The sequence below is a fragment of the Cladophialophora yegresii genome, assembly GCF_000585515.1.
Source record: "Cladophialophora yegresii CBS 114405 chromosome Unknown aczIN-supercont1.3, whole genome shotgun sequence".
Taxonomy (NCBI): domain Eukaryota; kingdom Fungi; phylum Ascomycota; class Eurotiomycetes; order Chaetothyriales; family Herpotrichiellaceae; genus Cladophialophora; species Cladophialophora yegresii.
Genome location: NW_006913047.1, coordinates 1876347 through 1900282, shown reverse-complemented (window position 1 = coordinate 1900282; position 23936 = coordinate 1876347). Strand labels below are relative to the sequence as shown.

Below are 23936 nucleotides of genomic sequence, written 5' to 3'. Positions count from 1 at the left end.
GACTTTGGGGCCAGTCAAGAAGATGCAGGATGATGTAGTCCAGCCTTGGACCGAGGATGGAGTGATTGCCGCCAAGTATTGGATGTTGATAAGGTCTTGCGGCCAGAGGCCTCGGTGCAAAGGAATGTCTCGGCCTCCGTCTGGCGTTCTCTGTACGGAGTATGTCTGGTGACTATTTGATGCCGCGGATGGGGCACAGCTTTCGTTATATGCCAACATGTACTCGTAACGCTCGCTACCGCTCAAGGGCATGGGGATGAGAAGAGTGGATAGCGAGGAGGTGGAGGAGACGCCGCATGAAATATGGGGGCTGGCGGAGGCGCAACGGCGCAGCGGACAGAACATAAACCTGAAACTGAGCAAAGCCGCGTTTTAGCCAGGTCACATGTCATTCACTAAAGCGGCAGCGGCCCAGAGGTGTATGAGCGAAGCATTAGGTATGGACTTGCGGACCTGCTCCGTCTTGAGTCAACCCGGTAGGTTAGCTAAAAGCAAGGTACAGATTTGAAGATGGCCCCCGATGTCCCAACATGCAGATGGGGAATAGTCTGTGCGTCACAATCGCTAACTTGAAGGTCGATGCACTGACCGAGCTGACCCCCGTCTAGCAACTGGTCTCATATCATCATGGTTTGTCGAAGACCTGGTCCTTGATCGACCAGACGCAAAAGCAAACCATGTGATTCAATGCATTGGCTCTTCATCGCTTGACAAGGGCAAGAGTTTTGCGGAGAAGAATTGTCCAAAGGCCAGTCCAACCATCTACGGCACGTACGAGGAAGTCTACAGCGATCCAAACGTCGACTGTGTCTATATAGGCACCCCGCATTCGTTCCATAAGAAGAATTGTCTGGATGCCATTGCCGCGGGCAAGAATGTCCTCTGCGAGAAAGCATTCACTATCAACGTGGCGGAGGCGAGGGAAGTGTTTGCCGCGGCAGAGAAGAAGAACGTCTATGTCCATGAGGCAATGTGGCTGCGGCATCGTCCTCTGGTCGCCGAGTTGAGAAAACTCCTCTTCGAGGATAAAGTCATTGGGGATGTTTTCCGCATGTTTTCCGACTTTTCTCTACTCATCGACATCAGCAACTTACCGGATACCTCACGGTACAAAGATCTCAATCTCGGCGCAGGAACCCTGCTAGATCTCGGCATCTACCCACTGACTTGGTCTTTCCTGGCACTGGATCCAAACACACCGAGTGATTCCGAGAGGCCGAAGATATTAGCGACGCAAACTCATCTGCACGGGGTCGAGGTGACTTCAAGCATCCTGGTGCAGTACCCTTCCACCGGGAGACAAGGGGTGGTCACGTCCACAACTATGTCCGGGCTCCGCGATCCCGTGGTTTGCCGGATCCAGGGAACCGAAGGACACGTCGATGTTGAGGGCGCAGCACCGGCACTACCTCTTTCGTTTATCACCCACCGCCGAAAGGCAGGCACGAAAGATGATACCAAAGACGACTTTGAGACTAAAAAGTACGATTATCCACAGGTCGGCCGCGGGTTCATCTACGAGGCGGACAACACGGCGCTCGACATCGCTGCAGGTCGAAAGGAGAGTGCCATCATGCCCTGGAAAGAGACCTTGCGAGTCATGGAGATCATGGACGAGATCAGGAAACAAGGCGGAACAATATATCCGCAAGACTGAGCTTCCGTGTCCTGTGGCATGCGAGTCACCGGATCCTTAAGCCCTGGCGCTTCAGCCTCGTGCGTGCTGGGTGTTTGCGCCAGCCTTGCTGACGTCATCCTTGTTGATCAGACGACAACCACCGACCCGTGACCGACGCGATTGACAACCTCGACTCTTCGAACATCATCCAACAAAAGGACAGCTACCTGTATTGAACACATTCATACCTCTAACGTTCTTTATTCTTTCTTGTTCAAGATGCCTTCCCTATCCCAGCTCGTGTCTCAAATCCCTCTTCTCTCATCCCTGCTGAATCACCAACCCTCGCTAGGACTCAACCACGACAGCGCCCATTTCCCATCATCATCCCCATTGCTACCAAACCAGCACTCCTGCCCCAACCCGCCCGCCCTCTCCTGCCCTACCTCACCCCCAGACTCGCTGAACACATGCTGCGTCAACCACCCGTCCGGCCACTTCCTGCAGACCCAGTTCTGGGACACCGCGCCACCCATTGGGCCCAACACATCATGGACCGTCCACGGCTTATGGCCCGACCTGTGCACGGGCGGGTTCGACGCCTTCTGCGACTCGTCCCGCACTCACTCCGACATACCCGGCGTATTGAGTCGGGCCCTAGCGGACAGGGGTGACCCCAGTCTGATCGCCGAACTGCTCGACTTCATGCGCACCTACTGGCTATCCTACGACGGGGACGACGGACACCTGTGGTCCCACGAGTGGAACAAACACGGCACATGCATCTCGACGCTCGAACCGAACTGTTACGAACCGCCAGAGACTCTCTCGCCGGACGGCGATCGTTCCGACCATCCCCATCATCACCATCTCGATGTACTGGATTATTTCATCCACACGACGTCCCTATTTCGCACGCTGGATACGTACTCAACCCTCGCGGAGGCGGGGATCCTCCCAAGCGCCACGAAGCGATACACGCTCCGCGATCTCGAAGACGCGGTCTCTTCCTCAGCCCACGCCCAGCCCGTCACCTTCCGCTGTAACCACAGGGGCGAACTAAACGAGATCTGGTACCACTTCAGTGTGAAGGGCTCGCTTCGACACAGCACGTACGCGCCCAGCAGTGACTCGGCCCCCACCTCACCATTCCTCAACGCGAGCACGGTGCACGGACACTTCGTCCCCGCCCCACCCGATGGGATCTCATCAAACTGTCCGCGCCGGGGAATTAAATACCTGCCTAAACATGCCTCCTCACCTTCACCCACAGCCACACATTCAACGTCACCGCCGGAACCCACAGCTCCGGCCCCGCCCTTTACCGGCAAGGGCCACTTAGAGATGCACGTCCTCGATGACACCCCCGGAAAGAAAGGTTGTCTCATCCGCCACGGCGAGTGGTACACGTCAGGCCAATGTGCCACGTTCCGCTCCAAGCGCGACGTCGTTGACCCCGGACACGCCCCGCTATTCTCCCTCTCCTCGTCCTACTCGCCGTGCCTCGTCAATCCAGCCACGAGTAAATTCGAGTGCACGAGACAAGCCTCTGTGCAGGGCATTTTCTCGAGTAGTGCTGAGGATGAGAAGGTCCTGGCTTATCGAAACAGCAGTGTCTTTTGGGCAGAGAGGGTGCCAAGCCGGTTTGACAAAGTGCATATCTTTGCGGACGATGGCGGCGGCCAGAGGCAGGTACAGATGGAGATTCATTGGGTTCCTGTATAAATCTGGCTGGGGCTCTACCTGGCTCTTGAGCTTCATCTCCAGTTTTCTTCGATATTGATGCGGAGTCTTTCGTGATACTTGGTGCGCCTAACCTTACCAGAACGGCGCATTCGGCTCAGCGCTACTTCGTACAACGCACCCTTACTCCCATCTTCATACACCTATAACGGCCCATTCTCCAAAGCCGACACTTCCAGACACAGACTAGTACTCCCCGCTTCCTGGCCAGCTCATGCCACTGACTCGTCGGCCCATCTTCCTCACCTCTCGTACCCCGGCTTCAAGGAAAGTCTTGACCCTATCCCCGCTGAATTGCCGTTCTGGCTTGTGTCGAGACTTGATCACCTTCTCTTTGCCGCCCGAAGCCATGTTGACCAACTCGACCCGAGATGGCGCAACGTTCGTCGGTACTGGTGGTGGCCGTCCATGTCCGCTTTCTAACGCGGTAGCGCTCAATGAATAGCTGAGTTCATCAGACCCTTTGATGCTAGAGCTGTAAGAGACGAGCTGAGGTTGACTCATCTCTCCAGGTTCGAGCACTTTACCAGAGGGTGGACGGCTGCTCGGTCCGTCTGGAGACAGCGCTTGCGACGTCGATCGCCAATGTGCTTCGGCCGCTCTTCGAGCCGCGCGTTGTTCCCGTTCCTTCAGCGCCTTGGTTCTGGTCTCAGGGGAGCCCTCGAAGTAGGAAGACTGCCGCCTATGCGAAATTTGCTGAACGCTGTTCTGTTTGGATGCAGGACCAGTTATAATAACATGTCGCCTCTTTGGAATGATTGGAATCAGCGACGACAGGTTGCCGGTGGTCTTACTTTTCGTTAAATTACCTTCACCATAGCAGGTCCTGGATGCATCCGTCATAGCAGGCTCACCATTGACGCTAGAGATCCGACTCATTGAGGATGATAGAGTCACAGGCGTGTGAGACACAGCCATTGCTAACGGCATCGTACGAGACGCTGTCAATCCCCGGTCCGCCACCTTTGTTCCATATGCAACAGCACCTGCTCGATGAAGGCTTTGGCGAGATATCCCCATGCTTTTCAGCAAAGAGCCCTCAAAGGCTTCAAAGCTGATGAGTGCTTCGGAAGTCTTGCAATGGCCCCTCAATTCTTCCAGAGCCGAGTTCATTCGAACCTTCTCGCTACTTTCGAACAAACGATCAATCTGCTTCTCATTGGTCTCGGATGGTGATGGAGGAGGTCTCTTGAGCTCTGCCATACGGAGTCGGTCACACAGGGAAATATAACGACCTGTCCAGTACGCTTTCGGTTCTGCGACGTACACCTGATTGACTGTCAGTACAGCACGATGAGAACACACCTGACGGATCTGGCCTACGTTTCTAGGGTCGTTCTCCTCTTTCTGACTTGGCTCTGAACTGGTGACGCTTCCGATGCTCACCACACTTGTTGCGGTCGAGGGCTCACTCTGTTGCCAGTTCTTGTTTGCCAAGGTGGAGTTGATGAACAGCAGTCGTCCAGATGAAGACCTTCTCTTGCTCCCTTCGGGGTGCTGAATGTTGGCTGCATCATTCATAGACGGGTTGAGGATTGGAATGTCTCTGCTCGCTACGGATCCTTCTGAAGCTGCGTAGGGGGAAGGTTTGTATTGTTGATGTGCGTTTCGAAGCCGAGCACGGTTAGCTGTAGCCTCTCGTTGTACTTGTTTCATTAGGTCCACCTCTTCCTTGGTCATCCTGCTTTCACCCAAGGCATCGGCAATGTTCAACTGGCTGACGTTATTGTGGTGTTGCTGTGGAGGTGAGAGCGAAATGGGTTGGGGCTTCCTCGGTGATGGCGAGTGGTTCACTGGATTGAAGCATGAGATGTTTCCCAAGGTCTGCGTCCTGGGTAATGGTGGGCCAATAGGTTGAAGGAGGCGTCTTCCTGGCGTGGTGTCGCGTGGCGGAGATCGGAAGCTGCTGATCGTCTTTGATTTAGGGAGGGCATTGGCACTTGAGGCCTGCTTCAGCTGATGAAGACCCGTGTCTGTATCACGGACATTCAGAGAATGTGTGGAGAGATTGCGAATGTGAAGCTGCTGTCGGGTACCAGAGAGGTCTTGTTGGGCCCTCTGCTGGTATGGGAGAGAATATTCTGGCAGCTGTGATAGCTGGATTTGTGGTTTTCGGTACGAGGTGGGTGCGAGACTGTCTTTAGTGTGCCATGATTTTCTGCGAGGGTAAAGGTCCAGAGTAGGGCCTGCTGCTGGTGAGTCTCTTTTCCCGGCTCTGGAAACTGTGGGAGTGGCACGACGAGAGGTGCCAGATACAGGACGGGGTATTGCAGAGACTGAAGATCTGCGGCTTTTAGCACTGATAGAACGAGTGTCGGGTGCTACCTGCGTGTCAGGCATCGTGCTTGGACGTGTAGGCCTGACTCGACGAAAGGATCCATGGACATTGCTTTCAATCCGTGCGAAGAGCCAAACAAGGACAAACCGGAGTGACGTAGGCCGTTCACAATTTTGTATGCGGAAGGAGCACTGCATCCTCAGTAGCCGGCTCCTTCTGTTCACAGGTACCTGCCTGGTGTCGTTGCGCCGATCTGGAAGGAGTAGCTGTCGCAGTCAGGGCGATGTCCGAGGTGAACGTTGGCATTCTCGCAGAGCGGGAATCACACCCTGGCTGGCTGCTGCCTCACACGACACCCTCCAGGCCCACCGCTACAGGACCACTTCACCAGCATAAACGGCCAAGCCCGCACCCATCGGCTCTCGACCAAAAATTCCATGAGACATTCCCAAGGCGCAAAAAAAATCAGATTCGAGCCGCGAGACCCCTGTTTCGAACCCCCGTGAAAACGCCCAAACCAGGCAGGGACGCACCCCTTACACTAGCCCGTTTCTCCTGTAGGGGGAACAATTTTCATGGACTTACGCTACAGGATACTTTGGTGGTTGTTTTTGGCAGGTAACTCCAAACTCGAAGACCTGTAATCCGCCTGATGACACGACATCTCCTGGGTTCGGAGAATAGATCAATTGCTGTAGGTGGTTATGCATACAGAGTCACCAATTTTGGTGTAGAAGTTGGAAACATTTTGTCGACTCAAATATATAAGGCAATTGAATCGCGAAGTGCAGGTGAAGCTACTGTCTGGCAGTGAAGTCCTAACCGTCAGCCTCTTCTTATACTTCGGGGGTCTCTCAGCCTTGCGCAAACCCGCAGTGACGGATATCATTTCCAGCAAGGCCAGTTAGGCTAGAAGCACTACCTAGGTAGGCGAGCATCATGACGTTATTCGCATGACATCATGCTAGGAGCCTCAGGCCTGCCAATGATGCCATAGAACGCAGGTACAAATTCTGTCGGTAGGCGGGGGATATATTTGGTCGGATACTAATGCACTACTTCTACACCATCTTCCCAGAAAGTCACACGACCAGCCTTCATTGAATACCCACGACTTGAGTGCATACACAGATTACCACGATGTCCGCAGAATACAAAGGCCAAGACCCCATCGACATCGCCAAAGCCGCGGAGCGTGATCTCAGTTCACAGCAGGCCAAGCAAGGCCATGCAGGAAGTACGAGTAGTGCGTTGGACCCCTCCAGTCGCTTCTTTCAGCAAGCTAACACTTCGCCCAGCTGATGAATCTGGAATCGACCAAAGCGTAACCGCGAAATTCCCGGGCAGCACCGCCGAGTACGGCAGTAAAGTTTCGGGGGCGGGAGACAACCGCGAAATCCCCGTTGAAGAGGGCGGAGACATCCAGAAGGGCACCGGTCGGCCGACGAAAGCAGGAGATTTTGACCAGGGAGAGGCTGGACAAGGGCCGGAGCACCTGAAGAAGCAGTACGAGGAGCAGTATGGAGGGAATGATGATGTTAGGGGCAATATCAAGAACGCGACTTCATAGGGCTATGTGGGCTGAACGCTAGCTGAAGGTGTTGTGCATTCGGATGAGCAGAGGGAAAATCCTCGTCATATCGGTGCATATTAGCCCATCAGATTTTTAGAGCATGGCATGCGTCCGGCAAAATGCATTAGAAAGGCAAAGAAAGTTCAGCATCAACATCACTTCAGAGATTCGGTCTTGACTTGACACAACATCGTATCTTTGCGACTTCGGGTCAGCACGGTGAATGAACTCCCAACACCATGCTTTTTGATACAAGTCAATCCTCACCACTGCCAAAGTCTTTTACAGTGTTTGAACAGACTGGAAAAATGGGTTTCCCATCAGCCTCTCATCTTTCTTTACCATTTCTCTCATCAGTTGTAGCTTTTCATCTTTGCTCATATTCCCTCTTTCTTCGATCTGTTGCTTCCAGTCTTTCAGCATCTCCTTTAACAGCTTGTTTGCTTCATCTGCATCCTCCTTCGAGAAGTCCTCCGCCTTGGCTTCTCCTCCTGCACTCGTGAAATCCTCAAGCTCTTCGGCCTTGCGGCGTGCCATGTTGACAACTTTCTCTGGGAAGCGGACAAGTTCAGCCACGTGGATGCCGAAACTCTGATCGCTGATGCCGGGCTCGACTCTGTACAACAATGTGACTTCTCTTCGCTTCTTAGACGAAGGATCGTCGGCATTCGTCATGTTCGTGTCTTGATCGCCCACAAATGCAACGACATGAAGATTCTTGACCGCGTTGGGGAACTTGTCGGCTAATGCAGTCAACTCATGGAAATGCGTGGCAAAACATCCAAATGCACCTATTTGAGCAACGATTTCCTCGCTGATTGCCCAGGCGAGACCGAACCCGTCATATGTACTCGTGCCGCGACCGAGTTCATCGATGATGATCAAGGAATCTTGCGTAGCGCTCTTGAGGATATTCGCAGTCTCGAGCATCTCGGCCATAAACGTTGAGACACCCTTAAGCTGTGAGTCAGATGCTCCCACACGAGCAAGAATGCAGTCAAATATTGTCAGCGCCGCTTCTGAACAGGGCACGAAGCAGCCGATTTGCGCCATAAGAGCGATACAGCCGATTGTACGGATGTACGTGGACTTGCCACCCATGTTGGGACCTGTAATGATGAGAAACCTTGAGCTGTCCCGCTTGAGTTCCACATCGTTCGTGATGAAGTTGATGTCGTCCTGAGCTTCCATGCAGGGATGGCGTGCTTCTTTCAAGATGGTATCCCCGGTGCCTCGTTCGTGCATTTTCGGGCGAACGTACGCTGTCGGAGCATGCACCGATGCATGAGCCAGGCTGACTACCACGTCAAGGTGGGCGATAATGGCTGCTAGCTGTTCAATCACCGGAGTATATGACGAAGCCACGCCCACGACCTCGGATACCAGCGAATTTTGCTGGTGGTTGTAAGACCCCGAGAGCCGATCATGTTCTCGTCTTAATTCCTGCATGGTATTTGTGGTGAAAAAGACGCCATTCTTTTGCGTAGAGACTTCTTTGTAGTCCTTCTTGTTTCGTATACACCCAGCTTCGGTGCGCGTAAGCCTGAACACATGACCGTGCACTCTGTGGTTCTCAAGGAAAAGTTTCTTGTCAAGCTCTTGATTAAGATCTTTGCCCACTCGTCGATATTCTGCATCCATTGCATGTTTGATTTTGTCGAGTTTGGAGCGGATCACTTTTAGCTTCTCGTCAAATTCTGGTTTGATGATGAACTCGTGGCGGTCGAGGGCATCGAGGTCAACTGTTGTTTCCACCATCTCGGCCAGTTTGCCTAGGAAACCAGCCAGGTCTTTCAATTTCGACGTGTACTGCTCATTGAGAGGGATCTGGTATTGCTCGTCGACCACGGTTTCCAATGCTTCGATGAAGCCTGGAAGCCGTATGACGACTTGATATGCGCGGACTACGTCTTCGAGATTTGCTAGCTTTCGCTGGAACTTCTTGGCCAGGCGGTATAGATCCGGGATTGACCGCAGATGCTCTTCTTGCATGGTCTGACGAAGTTCGGTGTCCGTGAGGAAAGCTTCCACAAGTTGCTGCCTCTTTTCAATTTCTGTTAAGCTCATCAGCGGCTGCTTGAGCCATTGAGCGAGCAAGCGGCCCCCGATGGGGGTCTTGCAATGATTGAGCAGACCGAAAAGGCTCATGCTTTTCGCCCCATCTCTTGGGCCAGGCATAAGGTTCAGAGCCCTGAGCGCAGCCGCGTCAAGCTTCATGTAGCCACCAAGGTCGTGCTGATACAGTCGATATTGGCCGAAGTTGCTGGGATCCGTCATGACACCAAGGTATTTGATCAGCGCTGCTGCACTGCCCATTGCTAGTTTGAGGTCGGTCTGAGGTAGAAGTCCCATGGCGTTCTCGCCCTTCAGAAGCCTAGCCAGATCCTGCTCAATATCCTTGCTCGCCCAGTCCGAGGCGGCTCTCTCAGAGATGGCGACGTTGCATGAATCAGCGATTTGTTTGATCTTCGCCAGCTCGGGATCCTTTTTCTGGAAACTCCCGGCCACAATGCACTCTTTGACCCCCAGCTGGATGAGGAGGCTCTCAAAGTTGGAATAGAGGTCGTTGTCTAGAAACTCGCTCACACCCAGCTCCCTCACACTAGCATCAGCGAAGCAGACACCAACGCTTCTGGCCTCTCCAGCTTTTGCGCTTATCTTGACGGCTAGTATAATCGGTGCGCTGTCGCCCTGGCTGTCCATGCCTGAGCCGAGCTCTTCTTCAACAGCCTGCAAATTGCCGGGACTGGCCTGACGAGCCAGCTTCCACTGTCCTTTGCCGCTTGCCTCCCATATCTCAACTCTCTTGCCAAGTTTGAAGAGCGACTCTCGTAGGAGGTTGCGGAACACCGTCGTGGACATAGTGACACTGGGTAGAGCATTTTCCGACCGACCTAGATTTCTGATGACAGCCGTGGTCTTGTACACTGTCCTTGCGATGAACTCTGCATCATCACCGTGCGCTGAATAGTAGTCGGATCGGTCGAGCACCCGGATGGTGTTGTTTCCATCCGGTTTTGGTGGCAATGCGCGGAAGGAGCGGATAAAGCCACCCTCGTCGTCAACCTATCCATCTCGTGAGCAACTTTCGGGCGCAGCCTAAGGGAGTGGTGTACCTTCAGTTCTGGTCTTGATGCCATCTTGCCTGCATCGATCCGTGTAACTGTGAAGACGTGGAACTGCGCTGTGGTCTCTTCAAGGCTTCAAGACTTCAAGACGCGACCAGGAACACGCGTAAATTGGCCGAACACGAAACTGTCGCGCATAGGCATTCTACGCTCTAAGCTCTGTGAGCTCTAGTCAGGCACCTTGGCGCCTAGTTAGTTAACTATCGTGCTAAAGAGTTGGCGCCTGAGCGGGTTTTAGAGGCATCCCCGCTCCTAAATTCAGGTACCTCCCTCCCGGATGACGACTCCGTGGGCATCAGCGCCGAAACTTGGAAGCCAACCTTGGAACACATCATGCACCGCTGTCACATCACAAGCCCAACGGCCAAGATCACCGGCCACCTGTCGCACCCTTAGGTTGCCCTCTCGAAGGGAAGTTGAAACTGGGTTTCAGACATGATTTGTCCCTTGCTCTGCTCATCATGCTTGGAAGCCCTCGCCTCGATGCCTGTGATGCGCTTCCTTGCGCAGAGGCTGGCTGGCTGCTCATGTGTTTCTTACCGCTGACTCCAGCACAGGCCCTCTCCCCAGCGCCTGCATGTTAACCGTGGACCAAGGCACCTTCCTCTAGCACATCAGGCGCCATGAAGAAGTTGCCTGCTTCTTCGTCATCCTCTCCTTTGATCTCTCCTTTTCACCTTTCATCTATTCCTCATCGTCACAGGGCTGGCCCGCCACGGATTGCTTTATTGCCCTATTATTATTATCGTTGTATCAGGTGCCCATCACGAGCTCAACTCTTCCCGCGGTCACTTGCACCAAGCAGTCGCAAGACCTTCTGCACAATGCCGATGAGAGGTTTCAGGACAAAGCACAAGCCATCAACCATGGAAGCAGTCGAACAAAAGCCCAATGGGTCGCCGGCTGAAGCCCAAGCTCGCCAGGAAGCCAACTTCGCTGACATCGAATCTCGATTGCCAAAACGTTTTAGAAGGACTGAAATGGGCTTGATCGACAAGGGCACCGGTATGGCACGTTCCATCTTCAAGGAGAGTCTATTGACATTTCCTAGCAGCTCTCCTGGGTTCGAAGAATCCCTTTGGCAAAAAGGCGACCGCCAAGGACAACGTCGTCTGGCTTCTGGACAACACTGCCTACCGCCCTGTCAGGCCTGGAAGAGACGACCCTCAGGCGTGGGAGGCCGAATTCGTTGCCTGCTACTTTTACAAGGGCCGCAGCGACATTTCGAAAAATGTTAGTGCCATTGCGGACATTATAGGCCTGGACGGCAAGACGGGGAGCAATGAAGAGGCCAGGAAGAGGATCGAAGAACGTCTCAGACCCTTCATCATGGCGATTGCTCCCGCTCGCACTATCGACATCAACATTCCCTGCCCCACTCCGAACGGGACCCCTCATAAACGCTTACTCGGGCCCTCGAACAGCAATGGTATCAGTAGCCAGAATTTGCTCACTGGTGGCGCTGATGATGCCGACGGAAAAACGGTCATCTGCACCAGCGAAGGGAATGTATTCCCCGACCTGGAAGGGAACACCCGTTTCGCAGGACCTGAAGGCTGGGGGGTTATCTCCGACATTGACGACACCATCAAGGTGACCATGACCACGGCGCCAATCGGTATCCTGCAGTCCACGTTTGCTGATATTCCCGTGACGACGTCTGGAATGGAAGATTTCTACAAGGTCCTGGACGAGTCGCTGAAAAAGCCTGCTTGGTTCTACTTGTCAGCTTCTCCCTACAACCTCTACCCATTCCTTCGTGAGTTTCTTGACAAACACTACCCGCAAGGGACTATGATCCTGAGGGACGCCTCGTGGATGAACTTTGCTGGCCTGCTACAGTCACTTACCCTAGGTGTCGAATCATACAAGACCGACCGTATCGAAAAGATCCACACCTGGCTACCCCGACGCCATTTTATCTGTATTGGTGACTCAACACAGTCAGATCCGGAAGCCTACGCTGATATCTACACCAAGTATCCGGGTTGGATCAAAGCGATCTACATCCGTAAGGTCACTGACGCTCCTCATATGGAGGACAAGAACAAGCCTCAGCGATTCAGGGACGCCTTCAAGGACGTCCCAGACAATGTTTGGAGGGTTTTTGTTGATCCGAAAGAGCTGGCAGACCACGTCAAACACGTCGCCGGCGTTGCACATCCAGGCATGCTAGGCAACATGCTGAGTATGTAGTGCCAGACTGAGCATGACAAGAGACCGTCACGGTCACCCTCGAGGCAAAACTTGCGGACTCCGCAGCCTGGTACCCCCACAGCGGCCAGAAGCCCACGCTCCTCAAGCCCTATACCCAAGGATCGAGGTCAAGTAGGCAGAGAAGTTGTCAATGCGCCGGCCAGTCCGGCTGTCAAGAAGGCCAATTCGAAGTGAGCGCGGGAAAGAGCGCGCGGTAGACTTGAAGTCGTCCGACAGCGCAATGGCATGAAAGAGCGCAGGTGAACGCGCAGGATGAACACGAGAAGATTGCTGAAGTGGTTGCATTGTTAGCCGTGTGGAAACAACACAGTTAATTATGTCTTGACGAGTGACAGCGTTCAAAGCTCCTAAGTAATGTCCGAACAACGATGAATCCCACTGGTGCCTCGGACCGTTCGTGACAGTTAGAAGCCGTGGTCGATGCTTGACAAACCCACCCCACGTGTAAATAGCCGAATGCAACATCAGAGTTCGCGTGCTTGAGCCCAGAGACATTTCTTAGGGGTTGATGTATCACAGGCATCGGCTGTCTCCATCTTATCTATCAGGCGTTCTCATGGCTGAGAGATAGAACCAGAAGAGTCCTCGAAGATTCGAATGGCCTGATCCATGGTTACATCTACTATGCGAGCCAACGAAGTTACATCCTTCACGAGATAGATGGGTAGGCCTGACAAAAATGGACCGTCAAGAGCGCGAGGAGATAGGATGCATCGGAAGCCTGGCCCCGTCTTGCCAACTCCACCCCCTCCGGAGCCACTTTAGGCTAGAGATGCCCGGGCAGACAACTCCCCGCGCGCATCCGCTCCACTTGTGGGCATGGGGGCGTTTGCTTGAACGAAAGCTTGTGATGCTTGTGCTCCAACGCGCCTTGCGAAGAACCGCGATTGGGAGACGAACCTTTCCACACTCGAGCTGCTCCTCTTCTTCCACCTGCATCGTGCATTGTCGTCATTGTCCGGCCGCTGAACACAGTGGGCAGAATGGCTGTACGGAGTACCGTGCATCCCACCACGCAACCTGAGGTGGTATTGATCGCCATCGCCAGCTGTCGATCTTATATGCCGAGCTACCTCGTACAGTAATATCGCATGTGCCCAAGGGTGTCGGACTTCTGCTCAGTATCTGCGAATTTCCTTCTTCTACTATTACCCTCTACCTATCTCGCAGGACAAGTGCCAATTCACTGTTACTGTTAGAATTGCTTGGCCGTGCTTATCGTCACTTGCATCGACCTCGATGTCTACCACAGAGACAAAGGAAGGCAGTGGTGCCAGCAATCCTCCAACAGCGACAACCTTGATCAGCCCGTCGCAGCGAAAGCTCTACGATCCAGCGGTCACATTCGAGGAATACGTGCATTATGCGCAGCGGACAAGGGAAGAAGAGAAGATCCAGCAGAACATTCCCGCCGAAGATGGCATACTCCAACAAGTCTTCCGGAGGAAATCTCATGTCACTGATGAGCCGATGCCAGTGCCATTCAGTGGCGTCGACACAGCTGAAAAAGCCTCAGACAAGGGTGGACATCCGGCTCACGGAGAAGACCCTAAATCCCGGCGCAGAAGCATTCTGTCCCGCCACTCCGTGATCACAGATGATGAATGGCGGAACGCTTCACGCGCCTTGAGGACTGCCAGCTGGGGGGCCGGCTTCTATCTCATCACTACGGACATTCTCGGTCCTTACGGTGTCGGTTTCGCGTTGGGCACTCTCGGATGGGGCCCTGGCGTTGCCCTTTACACAGTTTTCGCCTTTATGGCCGGTTACTCTGGCTATCTTCTCTGGCAAGTCTACCTTGGCCTCGACAGCTATGAGTATCCCCTGCGCAACTACGGCGACTTGGCCTATCGCACCATGGGCACAGGTGCACGCCACGTCGTCAACATCCTCCAATCGATTCAACTACTCCTCATCTGTGGACAAGTCATCATTCAGAACGGGCAGGGAATATCCCAGACCAGCAAGTTCCGGCTTTGCTATGCCGTCTGCGTGATTCTCTTCGTTATCGCCGGCTTCTTCATGGGTCAAGTCCGCACCCTGAGGAACTTTGGTATCTTCTCCATGATCGCCGTTGGGATCAACCTGCTCGTCATCTTCATCTCGATGGGCGTAATGGCTCATTCGCCGCCCAACTATTCAATCTCCGTGCTCGGCTCTGCGGGCTCGGCAGTGAATCCCGATAGCATAACACCAGACACCAACGGAGTCTATCCACCCATCATCCATTACGGCGGCATGCCAGACAGCGGAAATTTCGTGGGCGCCATCAACGGCTTGATGAGCGGAGTCTTTGCCTACGGCGGGGCACAACTGTTCATCGAGATCATGGCAGAGATGCGTCGTCCTTGGGACTTCATCAAGGCTATGTGGTCGGCTCAGTTCTTCATCTATGCCGTTTACCTCATCTACGGATGCTACGTCTATCACTATCAGGGACAGTACTCTTTCACGATATCATACATGGGCTTGTCGCCCTACGGCTTCCAAGCTGCGTGTGATATGCTTGTTGTGGTGTCTGGACTGATTGCCGCGGGCTTGTATGGCAATATTGGTATCAAAGTACTGTACAACCAAGTGTTGCAGGAGTTGTTTGGTGCGCCACCGTTGTCGACAAAGAGCGGGAAGTACCTATTCGCTTCGATTGTGCCAATCTACTGGAGTATTGCGTTTGTGGTTGCTGCTGCTATTCCGGTGAGTCTCTTTACTTTTCCGTGTACTATTGTACTCTAGTGTTTATCCAGCTGACGCCGGATCCAAGGATTATTTCGGCTTCGTCTCCGTTATCGCAGCCTTCTGCATCGTCCAATTCTCATACTCATTCCCACCGATAATCCACCTCGCCTACACCGTGCAACGGAACTCCATGGACCCCAGCTCAGGCTTCGACTCCACGACGGGGCAAACTACCAAAGCTCACCGCGCTCTCCTCACACGAATTTGGAAAGGATTCTGGGCAGATAAATGGTACATCAATGTGTGGCATGTCATCCATGCCGGTGGAGCCTTGGCGACGGCTGGGTTGGGAGCTTATGCGGCAATCCAAGGCATGATCGAGGCTTTCAAGAACCCACAAGTAAATAGCTTTACGTGTCGGAGCCCGTTGGATCTGTCGGCTGCGTAAAGACTGAGGAGAAGGAGATTCGGGTGATGAGGTGACTTGGCAGGAGCCCTTGGCGGAGGGATCGGAGCTGTTTTGAGGTGAGACGGGTAGTTTGCTGGTGAGAAGGTATATCAGGATGCTGCATATCACAGAGTCCGACAGCTAGTCGAGATGGAACGACGGTCACTCAAGTCAGAAGGCAGGACATTAAGACGAAATCTCAGACACTGCAAAGCCACCCATACTCGGCCGTTGTTGCCATCATCCTTTCCTTCTGGCCCTTGGACTCGTCAATAGCAGGAACGGTGTGGAAAGAGCCACTTGGGTCGTCCACCTATTTACCTATCCCTGCTTTGCACAAGCAACACATATGTCATACGTTGCCTACTGCGGTTCCAGCTCGGTATCATTCCCAGCCAGTTTTCCTCTAATTCATCGCGAGCCATGCCACTCCATCCGGCCATGCTATCAAGGTTAGCCATCACCTCGACCATGCTACCCCTCTCGCTAACTTTGCAGCCTCGGTGTCAAAAAGAAACCGGATGCCCCGAACATTCCGTTGGCTGATAAGCCGTTCGAACAATTCCTATGACTTTTCTAGCATCAAATGGTGTTGCTCGTACCCGAGTTCAAGCATGGCGCCTTCAAAGACAAGACTACCTGGAATGTCAGGCTAGCCGACTGCTTTGACATCCTCGTCAGCTCCTCCCTCCTAGACAAGCATGAAAAGGGAATGCTCCTGGAAGTCATCGACGGCATCGAAAGGATGGCCGACGAATACAGAGCTCCAGGCAGGAAAACGACGTGCGAAGAGATGTGTGTGAAGCACAGATATACGTTCGCGGGATTCTTCATGATAGTTCAACTTGATCGCGCAATGAACGGCATCGATGTCATCTCAGAGGAACTGAGAAAGGGAGCGCTAGCCAGTCTTTCCTTTGAGGGGGAATGCAAGGGTTCAGGCGGACTAGCGGTCCTTGAAGAAGAGACATAAGACCAGCGGCTGAGGCGGACAAGCCAGAAGAACGACACTGGCAATCGTCGCACAGATCAAGGACAGTTATACAGGTCGCAACGAGAAGCCCGTTAGCTTTATGCTTGTCTGATATCAACTACGATTCACGAATAGGGCAATCAATAACCATGCGTCAGAACAGGTTTGCCAGCCCATTTTCCTCTGACAACAAAGAAGTCAGCAGACGGTGGCCGCTGAGCATTTCAGTAGGCATCTTCTCAAAACCTCTTCTAATCGGTCGACACTCAGGACACCTACGTATGGCTTGAATAGCATCTGAGCACAATTCCCTCTAGTGAGTCACTGCCACCAAAGATCAAATCGCATACTCACCAACCACCAGGTCACAGACGACAACTCGACCTCGTCATGAATCTTCCGTCTGGGCTTCCGCCACCGCGACCAGGCGATCCGCCCGAAGCACTTTTTGACAGGTAAAAGGGTGATATGATCTCACCGATGCATCACTACAAAGCTGGCATGTTCAGAGGCCAGATCAACTGGTCCGTCAAGCTCGTTGACCTGTTCGACGTCCTACTCCAATCGCCTGCGCTAGATAAGAACGAAAGACTCCTCTTCGCCAAACTGGCGTATCAAACCGGAACTATCACGACGACCACAAGCCCGGAGCAGAATTGGGTCCACCAGCTAACAAAGCAGGAGCACCTCCACACCATGCAGACTTTGCGGGCAATGGTCGAAGTGGAAAAGGCGACGCGGGGACGGCACTCGATGACCGGATCGCTGCGAAATGCTGGATTCAATAATCTCAGCTTTGAGGTAGGAATCAGTGGCGTTGGCAACGTCGGGCCGCCGCGGAGCAGCGAGAATACAGGTGGCCAATACGATGTCCCCCGATAGTGAGGGCGGTTGGCTGAGCAATGCCAAACAGGATACAACAATCAACCGACAGGCACAGCACTACCAGGGGGCATGCAAGTAGGAATCGGTGTTCAAACTATCGACCCAGCACTACTGAGTAGCATGCCAAGCGCAGCATCTGGCAACTTTCAGCTTCCAACGTTCGACAGCCAAAGGGCGCCACAGTCAAGTCACCCCTGCCTCCAACAGCCTGGCGATATGCTTCACTTTAAAGGATTCGGCGAGCTTCAAATTCCAGTGCCACCTGCCGACGATTCGAACTCCGCATTAGCAAGCAATCCAAGCAATCCAGGCAATCCATGGCAAAATCAGCAACCGACTGCGAATGATTGGCTCGCGAAAGCATGGCAAACGCAGAAGTGAGAAAGGGTGGTGCTGTACGAAAGACACTTGTGGCTGAACTTGAATGTCCCGCGTGAAATGATCGCCGCTGTGTACTCGAAGTACCCTGCGTGGAACGAAAGCTCTGTGTATATATCCATCCCTCTGCGTGATACGTAGCTCACTCCACATTGTGAGAGGCGTAATATATCTCCAAGCCGAAACTGTCGTATTGTTCTCATCGAGTCCCGAGTTTGTGCAATGAGGAAGACATACTCCCCCTACATGTGGTCTATCATATCTTTGGTAGTAATTACCCGTATCGCGATGCGTCACTCGTACAAAGGGTAAAGCCTTGTACCTGTATCATCCCAGGCTCGGAGTGTAAACGGCCCCACGCGCTGATGGTGCCCAAGCCCGAGATACAAGCCGTCACGATCCAAACCGGCGCTTACTGCTACATCGTGGACCAGATCCATGTTCAGACGATCAGATCATGGTGTGGCAGGGGCACTGCTGTATGTCTCGAATCTCTGATTGCCCGTCTCTCGAGAGCTGAGCTCTCAGCAATCAAGTAGTTATGTTGCAGCTGTGCTGCTCTTGCCTCGCCATGCGAGGGTAAGGACGGAACAAGGAAGGGACAGGGCAGGAACAGGACTGCCCACTACAAATGGCGACACTTGGTACCCGCTCCTGAACTTGTATAGACAATCAGACTATGGCGCCAGCTACTGCTCCTTTCATGCCCACTGCCAGAGTGTGTAAAGATAATCAGACAATGGCGACAGCGTCTTGATCGTTCCATCTAAACCACTCCTCGAATATGCATCAGACAATCAGATAATGGCGTATCTTTTGACCGTTCAGGCGCCCACTCCAAGAATGTGTACGGTATAAGCCGACGATTTCATCCCACCACCGCTACGACGCCAACTCTTTGATTGTGTCCATGCCCACGCATGGAATGTGTACTTGTCGCATCATCCTCCCGCCACGCCGCCAACTCAACTCAGGGCAAACTTGGACCTCGCCCTCAACCCGGCGCCAAACCACCACAGCGCCCAGATCCCCAACACGCCACCGCACAGAAGGCCCCCCAGCAGGGAAATCCCGCGCCCAATGCCCAAATTGACATACAAAGGGTGCGCATAGATGATACTCCCTGCCGCCAACGCGGACCGGCACAGATCATTCGCCGCGAACAGACTGGCCGCGTACTGGGGATAGGTCAGGGGCAAGTACATAAATATGCACTGAAAGAGCACGAACGCGCCCACAGCGTACAGCGTGATGCCCACGATCGAAACGATCCAGTGGATTTGGGGAGTTGCGGTCCAGCCGAACCAGAACATTCCCGCCGGTAACAGCGTGGTGGCGAACAAGGCGGGCACGAGGCGATGTTCCTGTGCGCGCAGGCCGTTGCGCTTGATGTCGGGCTCGAGGTACCAGTAGACGTAGCTGACGTAGATGACGATGCCCAGTGCGCAGCCGACGACGATGCACACGAAGACGATGCCCAATTCGCCGATGTTGAAGTCGTAGATGCCCACGTAGACGAGCGGGAAGGCCTCGAAGAAGGAGTAGTAGATTCCTGTGAGGCCACAAGCGTCAGCGAGCGTCCGACGGATGTAAGAGAGCGTGGCAGCCATGAGCTCTCACGGTTCCACGTGCGAATATGGGATGTTAACTGCGCCGCTCCGCTCCGCGGGGGTATGACCCACCATAAATCAAACTCGTGTACACGTGCGTGAAAAACACGGCGGGATCTTTCACGAAGATCTCGACGGGCTTCCACATCTGGTCGATTGCCACTCTGGAAAAACTCATCTGCCCCTGGTCGAGCTCGCCCTGGGACTTGAGGTTCGGGTTGCCCGTGGCCACACGCAGACGGCGCGCCCGGCGCAAGAGGATATTGCTCGCGCTCGTCTCGGGCATGGCGAGGCACATGAGCACAAAGATCGGCGCGGCCATCCACAATACTTCCCACAACGCCCAGCGCCAGCCCTCGGCCACCACCGAAAAGCCCGACAAGAGGGGGCCCACGGCGGGCGCGCAGAACGCGGCGGCCACCCAGGCGGTGAGCGCGTAGGGGAGTTTCAGCAGGCCGTACATGTCGCCCATGCTGGCGCCGCCGGTGGCCAGGCAGGGCGAGCCCATGAACCCCGTCAGGAAGCGGAGGACGAGCAGCGAGGCGTAGCTGTTTGCGAGGGCCGTGGGGATGCACAGGACGACGAAGAGGCCGAACGAGACCATGTACGGGATGTTGCGGCCGATGGCGGGGATTTCGGACAGCGGGGAGAAGAGCCTAGATATCGTCCCCAATTCGCATTAGTTCTTCGGTTCTCGAGGGGTGTGGCGTTGTAATTAGGTACTGTTGAGGTGATCACTCACATGGGCCCGATCCCGTAACCGATCACGTACATGCTCAGTCCCAAACTCGCCTTGCTTTGGCTTATGCTAAACTTGGTCATCACCTGCGGCTCGGCCGACGTGTAGATGGCTGACGCTGAGTACACGGCGAAAGTGTACACGAAGATGAGGAACGCGACCCACACTTTCTTCCCGCTCTTCCAGTTCTGCGGGTTCGCCGGGTCGTCCGTCGTGTACCAGTCGACCAGCACCACCCCGTCCGCCGTGCGCTGCGGCGCGATGATGCTGCTCCGCTGCCGCTCGATGGTCTCTTCTTGTTCCACGTCGAACCGTTCCCGGGAGTACGGCCTCGTCTGCTCCCTGGTCCGCGTGCGGGTCGTCACCACGCCAAAATCTCCCCGCGCCGCCGACGAGTGCGAGGTCGGGATTGTGCTCAGTGGTGGCGGCCGAGCTTCGACGTCCTCGCGGTTGCCGACGCCCGAGGTCGAGGGTTCGCGCGAGATGGCGTGTGGTGTGCTGGCGTGGCTGCCACTGACAACGGCGTCGATTTCAATCTCCTTTTCCTTCTGGGAGGCCGTGGCTTGTTCCCAGGGGATCTTGAAGTCGGGGTCGTCTTCTGGGAAGGCGAAGTAGCGGCCCTTTGACGCCCAGTTGATGAACTGTCCTAAGGGGGCATCTTGGATGGCGTCTGCAATTGCGCCGCCCATCGTGACTGACAGATACTGGTAGACAAGACGAGACTGGGAGCGAGTCAACGCTGAGGTAGAAGGCAGGGTCTTTGTCGTCGAGGAGCGGGAGATGGACCCCTTTTTTATAGAAAGGCTCCTGGGGGTGGCCTAGGACATGGCGCCATGTTGACCGCGATTAATCATGCATGGAAGGTCGGGTCTCCCAATGATGAGGTATAGCGGCTTGCGTCGAGAGCATGGTGCCATACGTCCGCAAAGTCCTAGCCTTGCTGGAGCGCCCGTGTGGACGTAGGAGTCGACCAAGGGGGAACCTGTGGGCAGCATCCCCACATTACAAAACAAGAGAGGTTCTTAGAAGGTTTCGGACAGGCCGTGCTTTGTAACGAGGCTGGCTGGACGGCTTGATTAGTTACTACTGCTCGTACCACACAAGCACCGCAAGTACCGCAAGGCTGCTGCTGCTGCTGAATCACGACCGTGGGCGGACCTGGTTTCCAGGCGTTTGCCTGAGACGGTAGTTTTTGTGCACAGCCCCGAGTGGCTACTGTTCGTAATGAACTGCAGATGAGACACGTACAGTGGCTGCAAGAAAGCACAACTCCTAACAATGTCGTCGGCATCGCTCGGATTTTCTCCGGCAATCTCGCTGTTTCAACGCGGTTAGTGATCTTACATAACCATCTGAGGAACCAGGACCGACACGCGCGTACTGTAGCCTGTGCCCCTGCGTACGGGCATTAATTCTTTTGAATGCCTGAGCTTGTCTAGTCAGCACAACCACGCAGACGTCATGGTGCATGGTGGGCTTCGATCATGCCTCTAAGGTCCACAGCAGTAGAAGACGCATCTGGATGTCATTCACAGCTTTTGATTTAGCTGCGAGTCGGCCGGATCGGAAACTGCTTCCTTATTCGACCACTTCCAACAACTCCATGCAGCTGTTGTTGTTACATATCCCAACACGAATGAAAAGCCCTTTCGCCCACCAGTATCACCCAATTCAATGCTTGCTCCTGGTCGGCTCTGAACACAGTGGGTACCACATGAAAACTCGCGCCGGCGCAACCCCACCCCGTGTGCACATCCAAACCTTCATCCCGTCCGAATCGCGCGCATTGTTGCGTCGTCTCTATGCGTATTGAGTCGTTCCGCGTTCATCGTGGCGCCGACTGCCACAATGTGAAAGACCTCGGTGTGTCCTCCGTGTACAAATATGGCGGGATGAATCCATTCGGCAGCGCCACCATTTCGACCTCCAATCGAACCGCCGCTTTCTTGAACACGGGCTGCAGCTCCTTGCACTTCTCCACCATGAGCCGTTGCGCGAGCAAGACCTGGTTGACCTGCTCCTCTGTGTCACCGTCGTCGGAAACGCTCAACCGGGCTTCGTCGTCTTCGCGGTAGTACTCGTATGAGTAGACCAAGGTCTTGAGCAGGCGGACGCCATGTCGGACTTTGTCGGTCGCGATGCAGGTGTCGAAGGGGAACCAGACGCGTCGTCGGGCATGGAAGGGTGGTCGATCGCCAAGCGGTATACCGAAGACTTTGAGCGTCTCAAGATTGGGTGGTAATCTGCGCCACGTGGCATGATCGCACAGGGCTCGGACTCGGACCAGGTTGACCGTTCGCACGTCGAGGTCAAGTTGCTTCATGGCATAGAACTTCGACAGATTGAGATGCTGGCCTGGGTGATTGAAAGATTGATGGGAAGGCCTCGAGTACCCCAGACTCAAAGACAGATGTTCGAGCGAGCCGGTACAGTGTTTGGCGATCGCGTCCACAAAGGAACCCGGCGAGACATTCCCGTGCATGCGACTACTCCTAGTAAACATGCCGTCATAGCGGATCCCTTCGCTGATTTTGAGCGACTTGAGTGCTCGAGGAAAGCTGAGGAGAACAGCGAGGGAAGGTGAATAGATGTCGCATTCTTCGAGGTGCAGGTGCTCCAGATCCGTCGTCCCCACTAGCGTCTCGTCGTCCTGGAACTGGATGAGCAACCGGTCCGGGAAGTCGGTACTGGCGCAGGACATTGTCAGCGACTTCAGCCGCGGGTGCAGGAAGAGCATGGCGTATTTGGTCATCGAGTAGATTTCCTTCTGCGCGTCGACGAAGTGCAAGGTACCTGGAACACGGTCAGGTCAGAAAGGCAGCCGGTGGTTCGAACATACAGTGTTGGAGATGCGGCAACGCCCGTTCACCGTGGGGAACCACCGCAGAAGCCGCCTCGAAGATCCGCTCATACTGGTCCTGCAGATTCACCCAAGAGACCCGCTCGTCGGGAAACCTGGTATTGCAATCTGGTGTCTCGAGCCGCAGAGTTTGCAGATTCCGCATCAGAGCTAGGTAAGGAGGTAGCGTGCTCAAGCCGTCATCATCGCCAAACTTGGTGGAGACAAGCAGCGACCGGATCCATGTCGCGCGGCGGGGATTAGCATGGAGACTGGCGGACAAGGCGGAGCCTTGACTGCCGCTTGTGACGCGGATCGTGTGGTACAGGAACGGTTCGGCCAGGTCGTCAAAGTGCTTGCAGACATAGGTGATGTTGCACAATGTCCGGAAGTCGAAAAAGCTGAAGATGTTGATCAGTACCTCGTCCGGAAGCTGAAGTAGTAACAGGGCCGTCGGTGTTTGCGCAATCATCTTGACCGTAAGATGCGTCAATGGCCGGCTGAGTATGTCAGGAAGCTGACATCGAAAGGGAGTGTGATGGCGTGTGGTTGTCCTGTGGTCCTTAGAGATAGATCTTTAGTTAGAGGTCTGAAGAGTTGAGCAGGCAGTGGGATGTAAGAAGTGAGTCGCCAGTGATGAGCACCGTTGGTGGTGAGGCAGGGGAGTCGAACTGCCTTCACACCAATTCGAAGGAGGTGACGATGTCATTGGGCTTGGGGACCACGCGTGGCTGATTCAGGGCAGTGAGATCCCAAGCCGCGCCGCCACTGGCTGACTGGTTGGCGAGCTCCGTCCCGCCGCCCAACTGCACTCCAGGCTTTCACAGCACA

General features: G+C 54.3%; 10 protein-coding genes across 10 annotated transcripts; 6 read left to right on the top strand and 4 right to left on the bottom strand.

Moving 5' to 3' along the window:
* Nucleotides 1-530: 530 nt before the first annotated feature.
* Nucleotides 531-1657, top strand: A1O7_04397 (uncharacterized protein; the record flags this gene model as incomplete). Its single annotated transcript, XM_007758408.1, has 2 exons — nt 531-546; nt 609-1657. 2 exons carry the CDS (start codon nt 531-533, stop codon nt 1655-1657), a joined length of 1065 nt encoding a protein of 354 aa, XP_007756598.1.
* Nucleotides 1658-1897: 240 nt separating this feature from the next.
* On the top strand, nt 1898-3343 carry A1O7_04396 (uncharacterized protein; the record flags this gene model as incomplete). The annotated part of the gene is made up of 1 exon (XM_007758407.1): nt 1898-3343. The coding sequence occupies one exon, from the start codon at nt 1898-1900 to the stop codon at nt 3341-3343; it is 1446 nt and encodes a 481-aa protein (XP_007756597.1).
* Nucleotides 3344-3547: 204 nt separating this feature from the next.
* On the bottom strand, nt 3548-5041 carry A1O7_04395 (uncharacterized protein; the record flags this gene model as incomplete). The annotated part of the gene is made up of 2 exons (XM_007758406.1): nt 3548-4630; nt 4667-5041. 2 exons carry the CDS (start codon nt 5039-5041, stop codon nt 3548-3550), a joined length of 1458 nt encoding a protein of 485 aa, XP_007756596.1.
* Nucleotides 5042-6779: 1738 nt separating this feature from the next.
* A1O7_04394 (uncharacterized protein) lies at nt 6780-7209 on the top strand (the record flags this gene model as incomplete). The annotated part of the gene is made up of 2 exons (XM_007758405.1): nt 6780-6885; nt 6938-7209. The coding sequence occupies 2 exons, from the start codon at nt 6780-6782 to the stop codon at nt 7207-7209; spliced, it is 378 nt and encodes a 125-aa protein (XP_007756595.1).
* Nucleotides 7210-7494: 285 nt separating this feature from the next.
* Nucleotides 7495-10352, bottom strand: A1O7_04393 (DNA mismatch repair protein msh-2; the record flags this gene model as incomplete). Its single annotated transcript, XM_007758404.1, has 2 exons — nt 7495-10278; nt 10329-10352. 2 exons carry the CDS (start codon nt 10350-10352, stop codon nt 7495-7497), a joined length of 2808 nt encoding a protein of 935 aa, XP_007756594.1.
* Nucleotides 10353-11206: 854 nt separating this feature from the next.
* A1O7_04392 (uncharacterized protein) lies at nt 11207-12536 on the top strand (the record flags this gene model as incomplete). The annotated part of the gene is made up of 2 exons (XM_007758403.1): nt 11207-11345; nt 11395-12536. The coding sequence occupies 2 exons, from the start codon at nt 11207-11209 to the stop codon at nt 12534-12536; spliced, it is 1281 nt and encodes a 426-aa protein (XP_007756593.1).
* Nucleotides 12537-13796: 1260 nt separating this feature from the next.
* Nucleotides 13797-15681, top strand: A1O7_04391 (uncharacterized protein; the record flags this gene model as incomplete). The annotated part of the gene is made up of 2 exons (XM_007758402.1): nt 13797-15251; nt 15319-15681. 2 exons carry the CDS (start codon nt 13797-13799, stop codon nt 15679-15681), a joined length of 1818 nt encoding a protein of 605 aa, XP_007756592.1.
* A 586-nt stretch (nt 15682-16267) lies between these two features.
* On the top strand, nt 16268-16654 carry A1O7_04390 (uncharacterized protein; the record flags this gene model as incomplete). The annotated part of the gene is made up of 1 exon (XM_007758401.1): nt 16268-16654. The coding sequence occupies one exon, from the start codon at nt 16268-16270 to the stop codon at nt 16652-16654; it is 387 nt and encodes a 128-aa protein (XP_007756591.1).
* A 2228-nt stretch (nt 16655-18882) lies between these two features.
* On the bottom strand, nt 18883-20955 carry A1O7_04389 (uncharacterized protein; the record flags this gene model as incomplete). Its single annotated transcript, XM_007758400.1, has 3 exons — nt 18883-19469; nt 19600-20183; nt 20270-20955. 3 exons carry the CDS (start codon nt 20953-20955, stop codon nt 18883-18885), a joined length of 1857 nt encoding a protein of 618 aa, XP_007756590.1.
* Nucleotides 20956-22091: 1136 nt separating this feature from the next.
* On the bottom strand, nt 22092-23577 carry A1O7_04388 (uncharacterized protein; the record flags this gene model as incomplete). The annotated part of the gene is made up of 2 exons (XM_007758399.1): nt 22092-23059; nt 23106-23577. 2 exons carry the CDS (start codon nt 23575-23577, stop codon nt 22092-22094), a joined length of 1440 nt encoding a protein of 479 aa, XP_007756589.1.
* Between the last annotated feature and the right edge of the window lie 359 nt (nt 23578-23936).